At 38.4% G+C, this 18,414-nt stretch overlaps 1 protein-coding gene across 1 annotated transcript in view; it reads left to right on the forward strand.

Moving 5' to 3' along the window:
* The window catches only part of WWC3 (WWC family member 3), a 90,752-nt gene that overhangs the window by 58,597 nt on the left and 13,741 nt on the right, over positions 1–18,414 (forward strand). Inside the window, exons 12-19 of the mRNA XM_054973748.1 lie at positions 2,478–2,598; positions 4,348–4,419; positions 5,198–5,284; positions 6,893–7,085; positions 11,713–11,880; positions 12,231–12,382; positions 16,352–16,505; positions 18,192–18,356. Of these exons, the coding sequence (XP_054829723.1) occupies positions 2,478–2,598; positions 4,348–4,419; positions 5,198–5,284; positions 6,893–7,085; positions 11,713–11,880; positions 12,231–12,382; positions 16,352–16,505; positions 18,192–18,356 (1,112 nt within the window). The remainder of the gene's footprint in view (positions 1–2,477; positions 2,599–4,347; positions 4,420–5,197; positions 5,285–6,892; positions 7,086–11,712; positions 11,881–12,230; positions 12,383–16,351; positions 16,506–18,191; positions 18,357–18,414) is intronic.

Here is an 18,414-nt window from a genome sequence, read left to right on the forward strand (position 1 = left end):
GCCAGAAATTGATTGAACAGGATTTTGTGCAAGCGGAAACAAAAGCTTTATGTAGTTTAAGAATCTACCATGGTCTAGTACAAGTGGGAATTTTGTACTGGATGCAAGTCATTATTCATTGGTATTGACTACTGAAGGTTCTGTGTTTGGAAGCTTCAGTTGCTATCCTAAACGTGCTTGATAAGCTATAGGTGAGGATTTACAAGTGTGCTACAATATGTGTTTCTTTGTGTATATAATGTGTTATTTTGATGAGAATATATTTCAAAACATTTAAAACATAAAAGCAGCAATGTTTGAATATCTAATTCTGCTCATCTTTCTGGTAACTTTTTCACTAGATGATGTTTGACTTTCTAATAACTCAAAAATCCCTTATTAGGGCATGTCAGAACTGGATGTGGAACATTTGTTTAAATTCTCAAATTTCTAGCATCTCAAACATTTTCAGCTCCTTTCTTTTCTTTCTTTTTTACCAGTTATGTATATCCTGATTTAAGGAAATAAAACCTTTTGAGGTTTTTTTTATGCATAGTTTTTATATTTTACTTAAAATGCTGTCCCACTTGCATGACATTTCAAATAGTGTATCTTGTTGTCAAGCTCTTTTCCTGCTGAGTTTTAATCAAAAGCATACACCAACAACTACTGTGTACTGTAGATTGGGGTATTGCCATGATGTTCAGATGCTTCCATGTCAAGCATCAAGCAAAATAACGCGAGTTAAACATTTTGTAACACACATGATATTTCCATGTTGCATCTTGATACCTTATATACCCTTATATGCCATTTTATGTGATATCCCAGGCAGAATAGCTCTGAAGAAATGAGCTGATGGCTTGCTTGTTTTTGAGGAAATACAATTTACTGTTTTGCTTTCTCTGAACATCAATACTACCATGTTGTAGAATTATGTCAATAGTTTTAAAAAGATAGGGCTTGAAGTGTATTGTTCATCATTTCTGTTCCTATAAATACCGCTGATATTAAGCAGTTACATTAGAGAATACAGCATTGTGTTGGCAGTTGGAAGTTCAGCTGCAAAATGGTTGGAAGAAAACTTCTATTTTCATTGTCAAATTGCTACTATGCTGAATGGTACAGGATGAGCATTTAGATCAATCTGGTTGATTAGCAGTCTGCCCTTGGTCCATTAATGCTAGCCCCCTGACTTGTATAAAAACTTATTTAATTGTGTATTATTGTGTTTCCATTATTTTTAAACACTTTGTCAAAGAGCTTTCAAGTCTGGAACTGTGGTCTATAATTTTTTTAAAACAAGTAAATAAATAACAAATGTTATTTGTAGCCATTAGACATAGTCCATCATAAATTGCTAGGCTCCTATGCTGAGTTCAGTCTAAATTCACTGAAATTAGACTAATTCTGCAAAGAATATATATCTCATTGCCTTTTTTGTTGGAGAAATAAAAGCAAGGCAAGAATGTGTAATCACACAAGTTACTGTTTAAGTTTCACACATTTCAAAATGCCTTTTGGAGTACTTTGGCATGAACACAAAATCAAAGTCAATAGGAGTAGTAGTCTGCCTACTTTCTATGCACCTTTCCGTAACTTTCTCACTTTATAAGGGTAGACTGTATCTTTTATTTGGTCAGAGAATTTTAGAATGCTGTTTCATGTACCTTGACTGTTGTACATACCTTCTGATATTTATGCTTGTTACTGTGTGTTTAATCATCTGATGTAGGTGTTTTAAACAATCTAGAAACATTTACTTTTTGTTCATGTTTCTCTGCCCTCTAACAAATATTTTAATCTACTTGTGAAAGTAAAGTTAAAAACTTGGAACAAAATTGTTCACAGGTTCTGTTTGAGTGTATTAGGCAGTGTGCTAGTATTCTCATGGTATAAATACTAATTTTCTGCAAACTAAATCCTATACCATGTAAGAATCCAGCATTTTAAATTGAATATACTTTTAGCTGGGTAAACTGAGGAAGTACAAATGAAACATTTTAAAAATCTTGTTGAAGCAGATAGGATTAAATCACCATATTCATTGTGGCATATTCATTCTTCTTTGGCCATACGATCTAATCACGTAATAATCTCTAAAATAAATGGTCAGTATATTGCCTTCTAAATATAGATAGAACCAGACATAAATACGAAGTTTATTTTTCTTAAGCACCTCTTCTTGCAATGAATCACACAGACAGTAAGTAATGAGATCATCATGTATTCAGTATTTTGCCAAAGAAACAAGTGACACAGTCTTGCCAAATTAAACATGTGCTCCATTGAAATCAGTGGGACTTAAAAGTGTTGGCTGGATCATGCTAAAGCAACCCCTCCCCCGGACTTAGGAGGTATAGCTTAAAAATGTAGTTTCTTTCATATATGTAATATGTCACATTTTTACTGCTTACTTTTCTGGAGCTTTTGGCTGTGGCTGGTTGCTGAGAATGCCTTCACTATGACCTTGTCTTTGCTGTTTTCTCATGTTATAGTTGTGACTCTGCGTGAAGACAGTGCTAGAAGGTTGGAGAGGAGAGCCAGGCGAGTCTCAGCATGTCTGTCCAATTATTCACTGGCTAGTGACAGTGGCGTGTTTGAAGCTTTAAGCAAAAGGTCAGGTGTATAATTGTGTTGTAAATTGGAACTGTAAGCCACAAAAATATTTGGTAAATGCCTTTTTTATCTACTATTAAATCATGATTAATACTTTTAAATGGCAGGATGAATTTATTTACATCATACAACCTGAACCAATGAATTAACTTGACGAGGAAATAATTTAGATAAATAATTTAGTTCACCTTTTCTATTTTGTCATCCATGCATTTGTTGTTGTGAGGACATATTTGCTTTCAGCAACATAGAGCCTTTTTCATGCTATCTAACAGAATACTCTCAAATCTTTGGTCATGCAATCTGTGCCAGCCTTTGACTGATAAAAGTCAGCTTTGACAACAGGTTTGAGAAGTTCATTGATTCAGTTTCAAGAAAGAATATTGTATTTTTAGCATTTTGGGATTAAATTTAGATTTCATTTTAACCAGGTTATGTTTAAAGAGACACTTCATATAAGTCAAAATTTTAAAGATCAGTTACGTTTAAAAGCACTTGATTTAATTTTTTAAGGGTTTAAGGGTTTAAATCCCTCAGGAATAGGAATGCAGTGTGGAAGGGAAGTTGCATTACAAAGGAAAAATCAGTGGATGTTTCCCTCCCCTATTCTTGCACATGTGATTTGTGCAAATTCTTGCATAGTTGATTGTCTGGCTACATCCAACATTATACCCAAGTTTTTCTCCGAGATCATGGATACAAAGCTTTGTTTCACAGTATTCAACTCAAGTTTTCTGGATCCAAATTTTTGAATCATGTTCAAAATGACACTCTAGAACTGTTTCCTGAATACTCCATAGTAGTGTGTACCATGTGTCTTGAGAACTTCTTGCTTCAAACATACTACTTGTTAGTACATTTTTTCAGATTATGTATTTCCCTCTCCAGTGTATGCCAGTGCTCTGTTTATTTGACCACCTCTTCAGTGCTACTACATTTGTGTAGTATTAGAATTTTATCTAGTTGTACAGTTGCTCTAAAATGTAACTATTGAGTGTGCCACAGCTAGTGATAATTTTACGCACTTTTTATAGGCAAACTTAAGCATATAGGAATACATTTTAATGCTAACATGGTATCCTATGCTTGTATGACCCAATAAAGATTATACAAAATGACGATATTTTGGATAGGGAGGCCACTGTTGTGTTGAAGAATGAATTGATGTCTTTATGTTACATGCAACATTTCCTCCTAAATTTTAAACTAGAAACAAAAAAATGAGCACATGCAGCAAGAGCAAATATAAGATCTAATATTCAGGATGACAGTATTGAATGAGTAGGAAAAATATTTCTATAAACAGTAGATATCTTTAGCCCTGAAATGAACTAAAAGAATGTATCTTGGGCACCTAGAAATTTTTTTTTAAAAATCCAGTCTTTTGTTCTTGGGCGCCAGAGTACTGTTGGTTTAAGTTTTATTGTAGAATAACATCATGTTTTGATGATGGAAAAGGGCTGTATATTTCCCTTAAAAAAAAGAAGGCATAACTAGTAAATTTTGATTGATACACTTGAAGGACTTTTTGATATTCACTGTTATATCACTGAGTTGAACAGCTGAAATTTAACTTTTATTGCAAACTTGGTATAAAGCTTCCTATCCAAATTATGCAGATCACTGAGCTGCAGTTGAAATGTATGCTTTGCGTACTGTGAACAGCTTGGTTTATTTTATCGCAAATGGTATCAAACTACCATTCTATGATAAGATTTTTATTGCTTATCTGTTTTCCTTATCACATAGGCATGAGGATGTTGAAGAATCATTGTACAGTGATGTAGTCAATGAAGAGCCCAAAATACAGGTTGGATTTCTGTGAGTATTGATCTTCTTCCGTGGCCATTGGTAATTAATATGATGCAAATGGATGTCAAAGGTGCATGAGATCCTTAATATTAGAGTTATTATTATCCTCACAACAAACACCCTGCGATAATAATAACATACTTTGTAAACCACTCTGAGTGGGCGTTACGTTGTCCTAAAGGGCTGTATATAAATCAAATGTTATTGTTATTATTTCTTCTAGAATGTTCTTCTACGTTCTATAAGATATACAGTTGTGGTCATGACTTCTTCAGGTTGCTTTGGTATATTCCTTCATGGCCATCTAGTACAGCATAAGAGGCCTTTTGCATATGTGTGATCTTGCATAGCCTGAATGAGTTCTACGTCCCCCACCCCCGCTGCCCTACTGCTCAGTTCAGCAGGCAGAAATAGACAATCCAGCCACCAATCATATAAATCAGTTGTAAATAAATGCTTTGTTTTAATGAAATCCTGCCCTTTGCTGTTTGTCTAACTAGTCCTGGTGACACTAGTAGTGGCTGATCAGTTTGAATTGGCAGTATCTTTGTGCATGCACAGTTTGCAAAAAAGTGATGCAAACTTGTTTGTCATGTACTGAACAAACCAGGTGATCTGGATATCTGTCATTGTCGAATGTGGCACTGTCAAACATGTTAGTGGCGAAAGCTGCAGATGTAAACTGGCTATCAGGTTTGGGTACAAGGAGTACCTTCAAATAATACAATAGTTTAATCTTCATGTTCTCTGTGGATTGGCAACTTCATTGGGCAATTTTTTTTTCTAGGCATGACAGCGGAAAGGAGTGCCTGCTGGTTCATGTGCTACAACTAATGAATTTTACTGGTCTTGCTGTGAAAGAAGGCTGTAAAATGTAAGCAGAAATATCTTTCATGCTGGGGTAACTGATTTTTGACCAGTGGCACTCTTCCAATGATACTGTCTCCTGAAATGTCAAAGTATAACAATCAGATTCCAAATGTCTAAGCTCATATTTTTCAGTTATATAGCAGTTCATTCAATAAACTTCTTAAAAATGAAGGCCTTAAGGAAATAATGCCAAGAATCTTTATGTACATGTTACACTCAATGTCTGAAATTTAATGAATTTTACCGTGTGAACATTGACAATCCAGGCCAGTTTTGCAAATGGCCAAAAATACAGAGATTTATTTTTGTATGTTAACAATCACTAGATTGTGATCAGGGCTGGCGCCACCATTGAGGCGGTGAGGCAGGGGCTGCGGGCGCCACGCAGCCAGAGGGGGCGCCGGAGGGGGTGCTGGGGGTGGAGGTGCGTGCCGCGCCACCGCCAGCCAGCCCCGCACTGCCACCGCCACACGCCCCCGGGTGGGTGCAGCAGCCTCAGGCCAGGGACAGCAGGCAGCCGGGGCAGCGTGTGGAGCGTGGGCGGCCTCCTCGCGCCACTCCGGCCACCTGCCGGCCAATGACCCCGGCATCACTGCAGTCACTGCAGTGACGTCACTGCCCCGGCATCACACAGTCCGGGGGCGCGCATGCGCACAGTGCGCGTGCGGGGATGGCCTCAGGTGCCAGTAACCCTGGTGCTGGGGCTGATTGTGATAATCAGCATTCCCCTATTATATGCCGCAAAGTTAGGAATCTATGTTCTTCTATATGCCAAAAGTTTTTTCTGTTCATGGAAGTAAAAAAAGAAAAAAGAACGAAATTACACCTGAAGAGTGATCCTTCTTTCACAACAGTTTGCCCAAGTGGAAGTGAGGGAACTGCTACAAAGCCTGTTAAGTAGAACAGTCTGAATCTGAACAACTGCCATCACTCAGCACCCCTCAGCCGATAGAACTCTTTGCAGTCCTATCTGTTCTCTCTCTCTGCCCGAGAGATGGTTAGAAAGCCTAGCTGCTGTGGGGAAGGCATATGGAACACAACCCTGGCAAAACGACCACCCCTGGCAAACTGATGGACCGAACTAGAAGAGCATAATGAGAACTAGGGTTTGGGTGGATGCCGCTCAGGTATTACTTTACCAGAGGAGATGGAAACATCACCATTTTTAAACTGTATTTTATCATTTTGTATAAGCTCCTTTGAGGATCCTTCTGGATCATAAGGCAAGGTAGAAATCAAGTAAAGAATGATAATGGCTATTTGGTTTCTGTTCATTAATCTTTGGAGCTAGTTCTTGTTGTACAGTCTTGAGCATTTGACTGGGCAGGTAGCATGTGGATATAAATTCTGTATCCCTTCAGACATTCACAAAGCTCATAAGGGATTGTCAGCATTCATTTGTGAACACCAACATACCTCAGATTGTGGACATTCTCTGTAGTTGTACAAATATTTGCTGACCTGTGTTACAAATAAACAAAGCAGTTGTGCAATTAAGAGAATTATGAGATACAATTACGAGAATTATGTTTTGTTCCGTTTTACTTTGCTACTTAAAATGACCTTCGTGACAGCCTTTGAAAATGATGACTTCTTTTTCTCCTGTTTACAGACATGTGAGAATATATTTACCATCTCTTGAGTCTGGCACTCCGACCACTTATTGTTCTAGAGCTTTGGAATTCCAGACTCCCTTAATATTTAATGAAGTCTTCCAGATCCCTGTGCATTCAAGTATCCTGAAGCTGAAATCACTACAGCTTTATATCTGTTTGGTTGGCCAGCAGCAAGAAGAAGAATTGTTGGTAAGGGGTGCCTTTTTCTGAAAATTCTCATGAGTCATGTATTACTTTTTTCATTTACAATGTTAAATGGAATTTCCATTTTGTTTTGAAAAAATACGTGCTTTTTCCACATATCTCCTGTGGTCATATGTAGCACAAGTTTAATTGTCTGTGTAATGCTCTTTTTGTGCAGTCATTGTGCACAAAATGAGGATTTACTCATTTTGTGGGGCTTGGAGAAAACACTTATTTGGGCGGAATAAATAGAAAAGTGCTTCTAACATGCAATTTCATGCAATTTGCAATTTCATGCAACATGCAATTTGCAATTCATGCAACATGCAACATGCAATTTCATCTGCAAACAAAAAATCCCTTTGTCACAAAAACAACCCCATAAAAATTAACTGCAAAAGGGTGTGTGCGTGTGCGCGCGCCCCAGGCTGTGTATAATGTGTTGGGAATGTTGGAGGTAAAAACCCCATGAGTTTCCCCCCCTAGAAGACACTGATCCAGGGAAGTACTGTTAAGTGCTCTGGAGAGATACAGCCCCTTCCTTATTTCACATAAAGTTAGCTTTATAACATTCCTCAGAACTAACATGAGGTATTAACTATGCAGGGGGGCAGGATCTAAACAAAAGAAACATTTCATCTCGTGTGAGAATGAGCATCTAGGTTTTGGGGGTTTGAAACGAATTCTGGAAATTGTGAAACAAACTGACTTCTGCCACCAAACCTAGATTTTTTTTTAAAAAAAAGTCTGCTTGAAAAACACTGAAATTTGGCTTGGGGTAGTGAACATACCATATATACAATTGTGGATTTTTTCTCACGGTGTTCCCCAGTGTTGTCATTTGAATTATGCTAATTGTTCAGTATGGAAGCAAAACTTAAGTTTCTGATCTTGTTGATCCTGAAGGATAAATTTCCCTATCCAGGTCCTTTTTAGCAATAGCTATGCATACTAATAGCATACTAATAGCATAGCAATAGATATGCATACTAATTTTTTTCTGAATTTGACCATTTCTAGATAATTCAGCCTAATTAATGATGAAGAGATAACTAATTCATTGTTTTAGTAGAAGCTAAAATTATTGCTTTTTTTCAAAAACAAAATAAGTCAATTTATTATATGATTATGATGATACACTAATCCAGTTTTCTGCTTAAGCTAAATGTATGCATCTGTCTAAAACACTAAAATAATTTTCTGCCTGAAGGATGCCAATATTTATGGAAGATGTCAAAAATTTACATTTTTTTTTGGACTGAGAATTTCTTTTTAAATGCAGAGCAGATTATACATGGGCATTTGTCACTAAATTCTTTGAATGATTTGCTATAATTTAGCTGTTTTTATTTTAAGCGCTCCTCTGTTATGCCCTATCCACCTGTTCAAACACAGCTCCAGGGAGCATTCTTTTGTGAACACAATAAAACACATATTTAACATATTTTCTAGCCTTTTTTTTGGGTGGGTACACAAATAAAGTCTGTAGTTCTGAGTGGCCTTGTACAGCTGCGGAATTAATCTTGTGTACTATGAGAAAACTAATTGTTCATACCATTCAAATAATAAAAAAAAAAGATCGGTACTCAGGTTGTTTAAATAAAAGAGACCCCTACTGGTATGTTCTTAGGAAGCACATAAATTAGAAATGTGGAGATAAATGATACTGAAAATATATTTTTAAAATAATTTTCTATTTGCTCATATGAATGGAATCCCAGACAGAACTCCACTTAATGGATCTGATCTTTCCCATCTCTCCCATCTTCTATAGCCCACTGTGTCACGACAAAAGTTGGGCCTGAGGGGCAGAATAGAACACCCCTTTTGTGCAAGACAGAGTGAATCCAGTTCAAAAAGTATTTGAGATGTTTTGGTAGAATCAGGACTACCATTCTCCATGCATGGAAGACTTTATTGAATATTAATAGTGTGCTTCTTTATAGCCCATCAGTTGTTTTCCTTTCCTGTTATTTTACTTTTAAATTTACTTCCAAACACCCATTCTGTAAGAGGCATTGTATAATGGAAAGTGTTAAACAACTTGGGCTTGGTCCAGGGGAGATCTGTTTTGACTTTAAGTTTGTTGGGTGGTCCAGAACCTAGCTGTTAGCTTAGTTTAGACATCATGTGAAACATGTATGAAGGAATAGACTTGCAAGTCCCATTCCTTCTGGGTCCCAGGAGGTCAGAAAAGCCCTGCTGCCACCCCAAGTTTCTGCTTTCCTTTACTCCTGCAGGGTACCAAAAACAAATAGTATAATAACTGCTGCCACCAGAAACTCTGAGAGTATCTCTTGCTAGATGGAGTTGCATATCTAGCACCCTGAATCTGTGTTGCTATTTAAAGACTCCACCTAGTTGCCGTAGCTCCTGTTCTGCTCTTACAAGTTTCTTACAGGAAAATCTATTGCAACTTTTTAATTTTGAGCTGTTACATTCCAAGAAATGACAAGCTTACACATTGCCTCTTCCCCTTACCACACTTTACATAGTTAAGACTGAATAGGTGTGTTAAGGATGTTTTATCCTAAATCATGTTTAATTAGACTGATATTTCTTGAAGCTGCAGTAGATAAAAGTCCATCATTACCTTCGTTCTCAGAGAAGGGACTTTTCCCCATTGTCCCTCGCCATGTGGGCAAGCCTTAGGTAAAGGCTTAGTTCTTCATGGCTTGTAGCCATCCAAGGAGAAGAGCTTCTTTCCTGCGTCTTGATAATTTATAATCTTCCCTGCAGAGTCTGTCTTCCACTACCCCAGATTAACTATTTGGCTGTCTGTGATTCTGACCCCTGAGGTGTGACATTCTAGGCAAATGTGAGATGGAAACTCTGCTTTTTTCTGGGCCCACTATTTGCATAATTAAGAGTTCATTGTCAGTATTCCGTGGAGTCCACATGGGACTGTGCAGGCCTGCCAACTGGTAGATTTTCTGTAGCTTTAAGACTGTAGTGGGGTGTCTCCTCTTCCCAGAGCACCTGTGCAGCCATTTCACATCCAGATGCCCCACGCTCTGGGCAGGGAGATGCCCCTACCCTCATTCTCTTTTGCTGCCCATCAGTGAGAAGCGAGTGTAGCAAGCTGTTCAAGTTTTGCCTTTCTTCATTGTTGTTGTCACAGCAGATCTGTACAGGAGAAAATTTAAAAAGTTGTAAAATCATGGCTGATAAAACTCTGTTTTAAAAGGGCACACAGTGTGTCATTAAAATTACAAAGACAGGCGGGCATTCCCTCTGTCTCCTTTTTCTTAGACAGCAGCATAATGTTCGAGCATGCTAAAGCACTGCCAGGTCTTCATGCTTAAAGCCCATGCAGGGAGAGCCACGTGTTTAAAGGTGTCTTCTGGGAAAGAGCCCTCTCCAGCTCCTGCAGCCTGACAGTGAAATCTTTTGCCTTGGTGGAGCTGAAGGACTGCTCGGACATGACAAATATCGGCTAACTCGAAACTGAGTGCTTCAGACCCATCAGATCTGACAGCTCTGGGCTGGATCAAGATCCAGAGACCCCTTGGAATTGACATCAACGGACTCGTCATTGATCCCAGCACTGTGCAGATCATGATCAGACTGCATCCAGAGAATTCAAGATCTGTAGTTGAAGACTGGCTCTTAGCAAAAAGAGCTAAGACCAAATCTAAAAACGTGGCCAAACAGGAATCCCCGCAATGCTCAAGGGACGTTGTGCCCAAGCCAATTATGGAGGAAATTGAGCTTATTGAACTCCCTTGTGCTCCATCGGCATGCTCTAGATCATCTTTGCCATATTCCTTGGAGGGGTAGAACAAAGTTGCTGGTCAGGGTTATCCAAGAGGAGGTGCTTTATCTTTCCAAACAACAAATTAACTGGAAGAAATGTGGCAGACTCATCTAGCAGAGCATTGGCGTCACCTGTGGTCCTCAGGAGACATGTGTGGCTCTTTCCACTGCACTGCCTCTAGAGACATGAAACAGAGTGGAGAAACGTGCCTTTTGAGGGCCAAACACAGGTATCCCACAAGACAAGTGAATATCTGTCTAAAGAGAGGAAAGACCATCAGACATCCTATGGGAACTTACCTCCTTCTCAGCCTGTGAGCTTCTGAAAATATGGCAAGCAATATATGAGACATCAGTTATGGGAAGGGGAAACATCCCCTTTACAGTCTTAAAACTACAGAAAACCTACTAATCAGCATGTCTGTGCATGCACAGTCCCATGTGTGCCTGCACAGAAGACTTCAATGAACAACCGTTACAGGTAAGAGTAACCCTGTTTTTTGCGTTCTCTGTGCTTGGGTGATGAGTTTCCATGGAAGTGATGGGGGAAAAGAGCACAAATGATGAAACCAGCATTTGTGGAGGTGATGTATGAAATGAATCCTGGTTTCACAAGCTAACACTAATTAAAATAAGCCATGGTTTTGTATTGTGTCTAAAGGAATACACTAACTCTATTTACAGGGCTGATACGAAGATAAACTAGGAAACCCTATTTGCTCTTAATAATCAGAATGTAGCTTCTCACTGTAAAATAATTTATGGACATCTGTTCAGGAGATTCCACTGATCATTTCCTATTATAATGAATAGTCTTGCACACTGTGTTTGCTCTAATGATAATAGATTAACTCATCTTGCTTCATCACCTTCACAGGGCATTGCTCAGATTAGCCTAGCTGGCTACGAGAGTTCAAATGAGATGCAGCTTAACTGGTACCCTATTCAGATCTTCAGTCGCTCAGATTATCAGCTGACTAAGGACAATGCCAAGTGTGAAGAAAGTGCTTCTCAGTGTTCTGAAAACAAAACTACAGTGAAAATGGTATGGTCATCATGTATGATCCTTTTAAACGACAAATAAGGATTTTCATATATGTTTCCCTTTTGTTTGGTGAGAAATATGTTCTTAGTATTCATAAGTGAAAGTGATGTTTGGTACAGAAGAAAGGACTAGGTAAATTCTTCGGAGCATAATATGCATGAATTGTTAAATAAACAGGCTTATTGAAAAGAATTGAGTAATTCCACATTGTCATACTTGAACTCTAAAGTAACATTACATTAATGCTTTGTATCATTGGTTTGCTTTAATTTGAATGCAGTGAAAAGTTAACTATGATTCTGTTTCTGAAAAAGGGTAGCATATGTTTTGAATGTCAATTTCTGTTCCAGGATGCTGTGACTGCCCTATTAGCTAAGACCAAAGCTCAACTGAAGGCTGTAGAAAGAGAACTAGCAAAGGAGACAGTGAAACTGGAATACACAGAAGATGAATTAGTAGAGATGGAACAAAAAGAAGATCAGGTGGAAGCTGTGTCAGAGAGGTAACTTCTAAAAAAGTTGAAACAATATGCAGAGTTCTGTGGGATTCCATGGTGATAAATAGGTTGTTGTCGGTTCTTATATGGTATACATCTGAAAGGACAGAGGAGATGATAAGTATATGATCTATTAACATGAAAGAAGCTGACAGTTTTCTTGAGTTCAGATTTGAAATGGCACAGTCTGGTTTTTAAAAAGCAAAACCTTGTGTATGGAAATAGTAGTAGTAGTAAAAATAGTGTTGGGACAAAACTAGACGTAGAGTACATGAAATAAGAATAATTCTGTGTCTTATTCATTACTTAGAGGCTGCTACTTGTTAATTCTGTAACCTTCTGTGTTCATCTTTGAAAGCCTGAGCTGACAAATGCATAACAAAGCACCAGCAGTATTCTTCTAGTTTGTGGCCATTTAGAGCAGGTTCTGGGAAAATGTGTGCATATTATGTGCTGTCAAGTCTCCTCCGACCTATGACGGCCCTATGAACAAAAGACCTCCAAAATGTCCTATCATTAACAGACTTGCTCAGGTCTTGCAAACTGGAGAATGTGGCTTCTTTTATTGAGTCAAGCCATCTCGTTTTAGGTCTTCCTCTTTTCCTACTGCCTTCCACTTTCCCTAGCATTATTGACTTTTCCAGAGAATCTTGTCTTCTCATGATGTGACCAAAGTATGATAGCCTCAGTTTTGTCATCTTAGCTTCTAGAGAGAATTCAGGCTTAACTTGATCTAGAACTCATTTATTTGTATTTTTGGCCATCCATCGTATCTGCAAAACTCTCCTCCAGCACTGCATTTCAAATGAATCCATTTTCTTCCCGTCAGCTTTCTTCACTATCCAACTTTCACATCTATACATAGTAATGGAGAATACCATAGTTTGGATTATCTTGATCTTGGTCCCCAGAGAGACATCACTAAGGATCTTTTCTAGTTCCTTCACAGCTGCTTTTCCAAGTCTCAGTCTCCTTCTGATTTCTTGGTTGAACAATTTCAATTTCTTCCTTGTCAGCTTTAAAATTGTGTAATTCTTCGGTAATCATTACTTTTGTCTTCTTGATGTTCAGCTGTAATTTTGCTTTGGCACTTTCTCCTTTAACCTTCATCAGTAGTCGTTTCAGGTTTTCACTATTTTCTGCCAGTAACGTGGTGTTATCTGCATATCTCAAATTGTTAATGTTCCTTCCTTCTTCTAGATCTAATCCAGCTTTCCTTATGATTTGCTCTGCATAGAGGTTGAACAGGTAGGGAGATAATACGCATCCTTGTTTCACACCCTTGCCAATTGGAAACCATTCTGTTTCCAGTCTCTGTATGTACGAGAGATTTCGGTTTACATTGTATGTTTATATAATTTTGCACTATTGCGCTTGCACTTTAAAAATTTATAAAAATCTACAAAATTTTAATAAAAATCTTTATTATTAATTCAGGTCTCTTAGGAATTTGTGTCCCCTTGGGTTTATGTGGTTGTGTGATACCTGTCCTTTTTTAGTTTCGATCTATAAAATGTAGGCTGATTTTCTTCTGAAATTCCCTGGTATGGTCCATTAGCCATTGTAAATTTGCAGCATGATCTCTAGTGCCTCTTCCAGCTCAAACATCTGGCATTTCTTGTTCCCTATATGGTAAGTGTCTTTGCTGTAGAATTTTGAGCATCACTTTGCTTGCATAGATAGTGTGATAGTTGCTGCACTCTTTGGCATTTTCCTTTTTTGGAATTGGAATGTAGACTGAGCATTTCCAGTCCATGGGCATTGTTTTGTTTTCCATATTTGTTGACAGATTCTTGTTAAGATTTTGATGGACTCAGTTTCTGTAGTTTGAAATAGCTCTATTGCTATTCCATATATTCCAGATGCTTTGTTTCTCCCAATTGCTTTGATTGATGCTTTTACTTCCCTTTCTAAGATTTCTGATTTTTCGTCAAAAGATTCTTTTTCAAAGGTATCTCATCCTTCCATCTCTTCTGTATAGTTCTTCAGTGTATTGTTTCCATCTTTCCTTTAATTTGTCCTGATTACATACTATATTTCTGTCTTGATCTTTCAGCATCCCGAGCTGTGGCTTGAATTTCCCTACGATTTCTTGGATTAACTTTTTTGATTTTGTCTTCTATTTCTTTGCGCTTGTTATTATAATAGATTTCTTTGTCTCTGTGTGCATGTCACAGAAAAGCCATATTTAGAATTCTGATTCTTATTTCTATCACCTTTTGCATTTGCTTCTTGTCTATCTTTAGTAATTTTAAGAGTTTCCTCAGTCATCCATTTAGGCTTCTCCTTTCTTTTGGCTACAGGAATAGTCTTTGTACATCCTTCCTTGATAATATCTCTGATTTCAGCCCATAGTTCTTCTGGTTCATAACCAATTAATCTGTTCCTTACCTGATCTTTAAATTCTTCAGGAATATTATTTAGATTGTATTTTAGCACTATGATACTTTTAGTGTTTCTCTTCAGTTTCTCTTTTAGTGTTTCTCTTTATTCTAATTTTTGATATTATTAACTCATGATCTTTATCAAAGTCAGCTCCTGGTTTTGTTTTAGTAGAGAGAATAGAGTTTTCCCATCTTCTGCTTCCAGTTACGTAATCTATTTGGTTCCTGTATTGGTCACCCGGAGATTTCCATGTATACAATCGTTTTTTGGCTGCCTGAAGCATGTATCAGCAATGAACAGATTGTTGGCTTTGGAAAATTCCATGAGCCACTCTCCTGCTTCATTTTGTGATCCTAGTCCATGTTTTCCAACAATGTTTGATTCTTTGTTGCCTTCTTTTGCGATTCAGTCACCTATGATTATCACCATATCTTTTTAAGGTGTGTGTTCAGTTTCTTCTTGGACACTTGTGTAAAAGTTTTTAATTTGTTTCTCCTTAGCATCTGTACAGGGGGCATAAACTTGAATGATGGTTATGTTAACAGGCCTTCCCTGAAGTCTGATTGATATTACTCGGTCAGACTTTGCATTGTAGCTCTTGACTGCTTGTACAATGTCTGGCCTCACTATTAGAGCTACACTTTTTCTTTTGAGTTTATCATTTCCACAGTAAAACACTTCGTGGTTTTCTGACCAAAAATGTCCGGAATCAGTCCACATTAGTTCATTCATACCCAGGATTGCAATGTTTAAACGTTCCATTTCTTCTTTTACGATTTCTAGCTTTCCTGGCCATGATTCTCATATTCCATGTTTCTATTATGTGCATCACACAGCTTTGGATGTTCCTTTTGCATCTTTTCACATCTGCAACTAGACGTCCTTTCAGTTTTAATCCAGTTCTGTCATTAAGAATAGTGCTATTCATACTTGTTCTTGGCTTTTCCCCAGTAGCCAGTTGTGTGCCAACCAATTTAGGAGGTCCTGTCTTCCAGCACTATACCTTTTTCCATTTTCTCATCATAGGGTTTTTAAGTTACGGGATTAGCAGAAGTGGTTTACCATTGCCGCCTTCTGCGCAGTACTAATCAGGGTTAGTTGAAGTGACACTGCTGTTGTCTGTGAAAGATCCTCTTCCAGTGTCACATTCCACTATTGCTACTGCCCAGCAGCTAGCCTTCAAGAATTCTTATGCCCCCCACCATTGAAACAGTCAATTCTCTTCAGCTGATGTAACTGTTGATTCCTAAAGGAAGTGGATGCATCTTAGTCTGGTGTATCAGCTTTGACTGTTCCACCTTGGGTGATTCTTCTAGGAGTTTAGACTCTTGACCAAACCTGTGCTCCTGACGATATTGCTCTCAGCTTTACGAACACACAAACCCCCTCACCACGTTAGGTGTGCATCCAAGAGGGGCTGGGGAAATAATACATTTTAATTCCTCTGCAAATATCCACTTGCTCCTGGCAGTATATATCTCCTCCCTGTCTTCCAAACAAAAAGCCCAAACACATCAAAGCAAGTGTGAAATATATTGCCTCAGTAAAATTTCAGTTGATTTGTGTGTCATTCTCATCTTTTGCCTGCAGGAGTTGGCAAGCAGAATCAGTGGACAGTGGATGTAGTAATTGCACACAGATCAGTCCTCATTACCCAGAGGCTTATTGTGGAGAAACACTACATATGTTTGTAGCTCAGACAGATGAGTATACCTCTGGAAAAGTCCAGCCTTCTCCTCTAAAGGTCAGTGCAGATAATATCTAAAATTAGTCTCTCACATTTTGATTCTGCCATTCGCCCAAGCAACTCAGAAAGATTCTGCCCTCCTCTGTTTATTCTTTAAAGTAGGTTAAGCTGAAAGAGAATGATTGGTCCGCTCTAGGGGTGTGCGCTTCGGGTTCCCGGTTCGGGAAAAAAACCCGAACCGGGCCTGATTCATAAAGATTCGGTATTTCCGAATCGGGGCCAGTATGATGGCTGTGATTCGGAAATACCGAATCAAAGCTTCACAAAAGCCTTTTAAAATGGTGCCCTCCCACACCACTTACCTGGGACATCGTGGTGGCGGTGGAAGCAGCGGCCTTCCCTGCTGCCTTGCTGGCTGCTGCAGAGGTCAAAGCGGCGGTGCGGGCGGCCAAGGCGCTGGCTACAGCCTTCCCTGCCGCCTTGCTGGCTGCGGCGGCAGCAGAGGCACCTGCTCCGGCCTTCATGAAAGGTAAGTTGGGTTGGAGGAAGGGGGAAGGGGGGGCTCAAGGGGGAGGTGGGGATCTCACTTCGGTATGCTCCAGATCATTTAGAAGCATACCAAAGCGATTCTTTTTTTTTTTTTTGAAAAATTTTTATTGGGTTAGAATCCATTATTTCCACATTTACATTCAATTTTCCCCAATTTTTTCATCTCTAACCCCCTCCCTTTCCCCCCCCTTTTTGTTGACTTCCAACAGCTTTCCAACCCTTTATCCCCTTTCCCTTACTTTTATTAGCTTCCTCTATCTAAAACAAATATATATTCTCCATTATTCTAAGCAGTACATCCTTAACTATTTTTAACATTATATGCCCAAACTGTAAGCCTTTGTTTCCATCTTAGATAAACAATTTATCCCAATTTTTCAATTTCAGGTATTTCTATATATCATAAACCATATAGATCATACATTCGTTTATATCAAACAATTTGACTTATTCTCTATATATATTACTCATTCTATCTTTTTATAATAGTTCTATATATCTCTCCTCACGTAGTCAATCAATTTGACCCATCTATATCTTCAGACATTCAGTTTGGTACAAAACTTGTCAGAAAAAAAAGAAAATATTGTTAGTTAATCGCTCCTTATATTTAGTCCTTATAATTAATTATTTTCTCTATGTTCTGTTTGTTAACCTATATATATCTATATACCAAAGCGATTCTGATAACCCAAACCAGTTTTGGGTTATTCTGAATCATTTTCCCGCTTCGGGTAAACCTGAAGCGGGAAAACTGAATATTTCCCTGGTGCACACCCCTAGTCCGCTCTCACCTAGGAAGTTTCATGTGATTTGAATCCATAGTCCATATCCTAGTCTATCACTCTAACCACTTTGCCACCTTGACTCTTGCAAGTTTACATGTAGAGTTGATCTGGAATAGCTTTCAAAACCATATAGCCTCCTTTTCATTTCACTATATGCCTGACTTCAGTACCTTAGGTTGAGGTAGGGTGCTATTCCAGCAGGTGGCATATATTCCAGTTTCTTCAGTTTTTTATGTAAGTTCTCTTGGTTAGGGTGGGCTGGAGTTCTGGCATTCACCTTACTGCAACTGATACTGTAGAGATGGGTACCTTAATGAGTGACATGGGAGGGCGAGTTGGCCAGTTTACTATTAGGGGACATGAAAAACAGCATGAAATAAAATATATGGTTTTGAATTCGATGTAGGTGGATAAGGAGACCAACACAGAAGATCTCTTCCCCGAAGAAATGGCTTTGCTTCACAAAAGCAGAACAAGCCGTCGATCCAGAGGGTCTGCATTTGTTCGCAGTAGCACTATTGTTCGCTCACAGACATTCTCTCCTGGTGCACGAAGTCAATATGTTTGTCGAGTGAGTAAGAATTACTTACAGTGTTGGCCTCAAACAAACAGGAGCTGTGATTTAAAAC

This window comes from Eublepharis macularius, chromosome 3 (genome assembly GCF_028583425.1).
Source record: "Eublepharis macularius isolate TG4126 chromosome 3, MPM_Emac_v1.0, whole genome shotgun sequence".
Taxonomy (NCBI): Eukaryota; Metazoa; Chordata; class Lepidosauria; order Squamata; family Eublepharidae; genus Eublepharis; species Eublepharis macularius.